This window comes from Eimeria tenella, genomic scaffold, assembly GCF_000499545.2.
Source record: "Eimeria tenella Houghton genomic scaffold, Eth_scaff264, whole genome shotgun sequence".
NCBI lineage: Eukaryota > Apicomplexa > Conoidasida > Eucoccidiorida > Eimeriidae > Eimeria > Eimeria tenella.
In genome coordinates, this window is record NW_013542514.1 from 9,084 (window position 1) to 14,013 (window position 4,930).

The 4,930-nt window shown below is 58.5% G+C and overlaps 2 protein-coding genes across 2 annotated transcripts; both read right to left on the reverse strand.

The window, feature by feature from the left end:
• Positions 1–1,177: 1,177 nt before the first annotated feature.
• On the reverse strand, positions 1,178–3,487 carry ETH_00016065 (uncharacterized protein; the record flags this gene model as incomplete). Its single annotated transcript, XM_013375285.1, has 4 exons — positions 1,178–1,285; positions 1,480–1,609; positions 1,903–1,967; positions 2,078–3,487. The coding sequence occupies 4 exons, from the start codon at positions 3,485–3,487 to the stop codon at positions 1,178–1,180; spliced, it is 1,713 nt and encodes a 570-aa protein (XP_013230739.1).
• An 847-nt stretch (positions 3,488–4,334) lies between these two features.
• ETH_00016070 (uncharacterized protein) lies at positions 4,335–4,917 on the reverse strand (the record flags this gene model as incomplete). Its single annotated transcript, XM_013375286.1, has 2 exons — positions 4,335–4,538; positions 4,657–4,917. The coding sequence occupies 2 exons, from the start codon at positions 4,915–4,917 to the stop codon at positions 4,335–4,337; spliced, it is 465 nt and encodes a 154-aa protein (XP_013230740.1).
• Positions 4,918–4,930: the final 13 nt, after the last annotated feature.

Consider the following 4,930-nt stretch of genomic DNA (forward strand, 5'->3'; position numbering starts at 1 on the left):
GCAGCAGCAGCAGCCTGGCGCGCTGCTGCTGTTTTGTTGGTGGGTCTGTCGGGGAAGAACTCGAGAAGAAACGGACCGGCGCGAGCAGGTAGTGTAGCTGCTGCTGCGCTCTGGGGTGTATGTACACCTCAGGGCTGAGGTGTACGTACACCCCGACCCCAGGTGTACGTACACCCCAGAACGAATGGAATGGAGTTTGCAATTTGTGGCAACAGGGAAGACGCCATTTTGTGCCCGAAGAGACTGAGTTTGGGGCGGGGACTCGTGTGCTTTCTAGTCTGCTTTTGCGGGTTCAGGGTTTTTTATTCAAGTCCAATTAGGCTGCACTTTGCTTCCAGTTCAGTGATGAGGGGGCATTAAATGCCAAACTAAGTTATATATATTTCATTATTTCGTGAAGTACTGATCGCTAGAAATGCTCTTGTCTGCAAACTCTAGAAAAATCCACAGAAGCCTCCATGCGCGGTGTACGTACAGCCCAGCTGCGCTGAGGTGTATGTACACCTGAAAGCAACGGCTGCGCTCTCCCGTACATACACCCGAAGAGCAAACTACAAAAAGTCTGAGTTATTCGCTTAAAAAGAAACATCAAAAGAGCTCTCGATGGGCCCTCCAGACAAACTAAATGGGCCCTAAGCGCACAGCCTGAGCTGTACGTACACCGCAGCGCCTTCGGGGCAGGTGTACATACACCCCAGAAAGTTCGCAGTTGGGGGCCCGCCAGCTGTACAGACACCGCGAGCGGGCAGCAGCCGCACTTGACGGCTGTCGACCATGAGGTGTACATACACCCCGCGGCTGTGTGCCTCGCTTGAGCCGTACAGACACTCCATGAGGTGTACAGACACCTCACCAGCAGTACAGACACCTCACGAGATGTCCAGACACCCCACGAGCTCTACAGGCAGACACTCCACGAGATGTTCACACACCCCACGAGGTGTCCAGACACCCCACGAGGTGTCCAGACACGGCAGAAGGTGTTCAGACACCCCACAAGGTGTCCAGACACCCCAAGAGATGTCCAGACACCCCACGAAATGTCCAGACACCGCAGGAGTTGTCTAGTCACCCCACGAGATGTCCAGACACCCCACGAGGTGTCCAGACACCCCAGAAGGTGTCTAGACACCCCACGAGGTGTCCAGACACCCCAGAAGGTGTCTAGACACCGCAGTCACCAGCCATACTTCATTGCCGTTTGGTATTTCGTCTGGCGAGTCCTCGCCGTCAGTTCCAGCAGCTCCATTTCCTTGTCGTGCGCCTCCGCAGCCAGCCAGTTGATCTGCAGCACCCCAAGCAAAACCCTAAACCCTAAACCCTAAACCCTAAACTCTGCACCCCAGGGCCTAAACCCTAGCGAGGCATGTGAGTCCTGCCTACCCGTGCACAAGCCCGCCCGCTGCCTGCGGCCGCACCCGCAGGCTCTGCAGCCCCAAACCCTAAACCCTAAACCCTAAACCCTAAACCCTCGCCGACCTGGTGCTTCCTCTTCTGCATGACTTTGGGCTCTAGGGTTTCCGTAATTGCCCTATCTTTTGCACTCCACACTTTTGTGGCCAAACGAAGTTTTGCTTTTTTCTGGGGCCCTGCCTGCGCGGTCAGGTGCCTGCAGCACAGCAGCAGCAGCAGCAGCGGCAGCAGCAGCAGCCTTGTTGCACTTCGACGCAGACGGGCTCTGCGATACAGACTAGGGTTTAGGGTTTAGGGCTGGGGTTTAGGGCTTGGGGCAGCGGTGTCAAGCTAGGGTTTGGGTTCCAGGCTACGGTTTAGGGTTAGGGTTTGCGGTGCAGAGCTAACAGGGACTAGGCCTAGGGTTTAGGGCTAGGGGAAAACGCTAGGGTTTAGGGTTTAGCGCTTAGGTTTAAAGCTAGGGTTTAGGGTTTAGAGTTTAGGGCTTACCAGTCGGGGTTCTGCAGAGTAGCACCTAACACCGAAGTGGCGCCCATGCGCCGCAAGTCACGCAGCTGCACACAGAAGCCTCAGTCCTAAACCCCAAACCCTAAACCCTAAACCCTAAACCCTAAACGCTGAACCCTAAACCCTAAACCCTAAACCCTAAACCCTAAACCCTTACCTCTGCCGTCGAAATCCCCGACTTTTCAAGCAACGTCTTCTCTATGCCTAACTCTTCTACAGCAGCATCCTCCTCCCTGTATTCCCAATACCGACTTGCTGCTGCTGCTGCTTCTTCTGCTGCTGCTGCTTCTGCTGCTGCCCGTTCTGCGGCTGCCTCATCTGCGGCTGCTGCTGCTGCTGCTTCAGCTGTTGCTTCTGCCGTTGCTGCCTTCGGTGCCCACGATGATCCAGAGCTACTTCTTGCCTCTCCAGTGCTGCTGCTGCTGCTGCTACTGCTGGTGCTACTGCTGCTGCTACTGCTGCTGCTGCTGGCAGTTGTTTCTGCTGCTTTTGTTTCTTCTTCTTCGTCCGAATCGTAAAGTGTAAACATGGAAGTCAAGAACTTATCACTTGCTGCTGCTGCTGCGCCTTCTGCTGCCCCTGGAGGCTTAGCTGCAGCGGCAGCAGGTTGCTGCTCCGTTTCCTCTTTTGTTGCTGCAGCTGCTGCTGCTGCTTGTTGAGAGGGGGTCTCTTTGGAGCTGTCTTCCTCCTTTTTCACTTGCTGCTTCTGCTGCTTCTGCTGCTTCTGCTGCAGCACGCGGGGCATCATCTGCAGAGCAGCATCTCCCGCAGTTCCTTCCGCCTCTGTTGCGTCTGCTGCACCTGCTGCTGCTGCTGCTGCTGCTGCTGGGGCAGCTTCCTCTTTGGACCCCAGCAGCAAATCAACTCCCCTGCCAAATCCTGCTGCACCCAAACACCCCACGAGGGACCTCTGGGGCTTCGGCAGGGCCTGCAGCAGAGCCAATCTGCGGCTGCGCTCCTCGTCTATGCTGCTGCTGCTGCTGCTGCTACTGCTGCTCCCCCCCGGGCCCTCGGGGCCCCCGGGGGCCCCCTCGGAGGGCCCCCTTTCTTGATTCTTCTTGGCTTTTGGCAGATTCCTCACTGCCACCCAGTCATCCTTTGCAGATTCGGAGAAGTCAAAGAGAGGCCCGTACTTCACCACCGGCACCCCATCTGGCCCCACTGCTGCTGCTGCTGCTGCTGCTGCTGGGGAGGCAGGGGATGCTGCTGCAGCTGCAGCAGGTGCCTCTGCGTGTTCTCCCGGCTTCGCTGCTGCTGGTGCTGCTGTTGCTGCTGCTGCTGCTGGGGAGGCTGCTGCTGCAGGGCTGTCCTGGGGAGGCTTCTGCTTAGGCTTAGGGACTGGAAAGGCAAGAGGCGAAGTTTGGCTGCTGCCCTGGGGGCCCCACTGGGGGGGCCCCCGGGGGGCCCCCCCCAGTGCAGCGGCCGCAGCCCACGAGGCCCCGTCCTGAGGGTCTTTTGAACTGCTTTCTTCTCTGTAAGAAGGGTTTAGGGCCCCCAGAGGCCCACTCGGGGGGTCCTCTCCTTCATCGAGGAAGTTTTGAGCTATTAGGGCCTCCAAAGAAGTCATAGTCGAGGGTCTCTGCGGGCTAGGGTTTACGGTTTAGCCGGGGGCCCCTGCAGCCTGGAGCGGCTCGCAGCAGACGGCGCCGCAGGACCTTTCCTGTCTTTAAGGAAGCCACAAGTTCCAAAAGATAAAAACAAATGATGCGATGAACAGATGAGGAGGGGAAGACGGGCAGGCGCTGCTCTCAGCTGTATGTACACCTGAAGCGCCGTGGGGCCTCCGTGCCTCCCGCCGCGAGTGACCCGAGCTCAACGAGAACAAACAGAAAATAACTAATAGTCTCGTTTCTAGGATTCTTTCACGCTATATTTCCAGCTGTGCTTCTTTAGTTGTTCCTAAATGAGCAGCAGCGGCAGCAGCAGCAGCAGCCACAGCGGCAGCAGCGCGGCGCTGCGCATCTGCAGCGCCGCCGCCAACGCCTTAAACGGAGAAAACTGAATTTTTCGGTTTTCTTTACAATCAAAACAAAATCAACAAAACTTCTGCATGCAAACTGCGCCATTTGGCGGCTCGGCAGCCCCCGAGCGCCCTTTGGCGCAGTGCGAAGCAGCAACAGCAGCAGCAGCAGCAGGTACTGCTGCTGCCGCCGCTCAGGCGCCGCTGCGGCTTCTTCTTGCGTCTGCTGCTGCAGCTGCTGCTGCAGCTGCTGCTGCAGCTGCTGCTGCAGCTGCTGCTGCAGCTGCTGCTGCAGCTGCTGCTGCAGCTTCCCGCGTCACGAACTGCTAGCGAGCTCTCGCGGGTCCGGGCGTGCTGCTTCGCCCTGCGTCGGCTGCAGCCGCCGCCACAGCTGCCAGTGTCTGCCACTGTCTGCGTTGCTGCTGCTGCTGCTGCTGTTGCTGCTGCTGCTGCACTAGTCGTCTGGACTCAAGTGCAGCTGGGCCTTTCTGACTCCTCTGGCCCTCATCATCTGCACTTGCTGCAGCGCCTCAGAGCTGGGCACGAGGCCCCACAGGCCGGAGTCAATAAGCTCGGCCAAGCTCTCCTGCTGCTGTTGCTGCTGCTGCTGCTGCTGCCGTTGCTGCGCTAGTGCCGAATCTGTCCTCGTGGGGCTCGCCTGCGTGAAAACGGGGGACGCAGTCTAGGAAGAAGACTAAGCAACAGCAGCAGCAGCAGCAGCAGCAAATTCCTGCAGCTGCTGTTCCAAGGGCTACCGTAAGTGTGGGAGCGCTTACCTGCTGCTGCAGTGCTGCTCGTAGCAACAAATCCAGCAAGTCCAGCACCATCACTTGCCCGTCCTCGCCGCTGCTGCTGCCACTCCCGCCCTCGCTGCTGCTGCTGCTGCTGCTGCTGCTGCTGGCTGCTGCCCACGTCCTGATGAGGTCCCGCAGCTCGAAGCAAAGAGGCAGCACCGCGCGGCCCCTCCGCTGCACTGAAAGCCCCGGGCGGTAAAACAGCGGCACCGCCACACTGGACCCCAGCTTCCTCGCGTCCATTACCTGAGCAGCA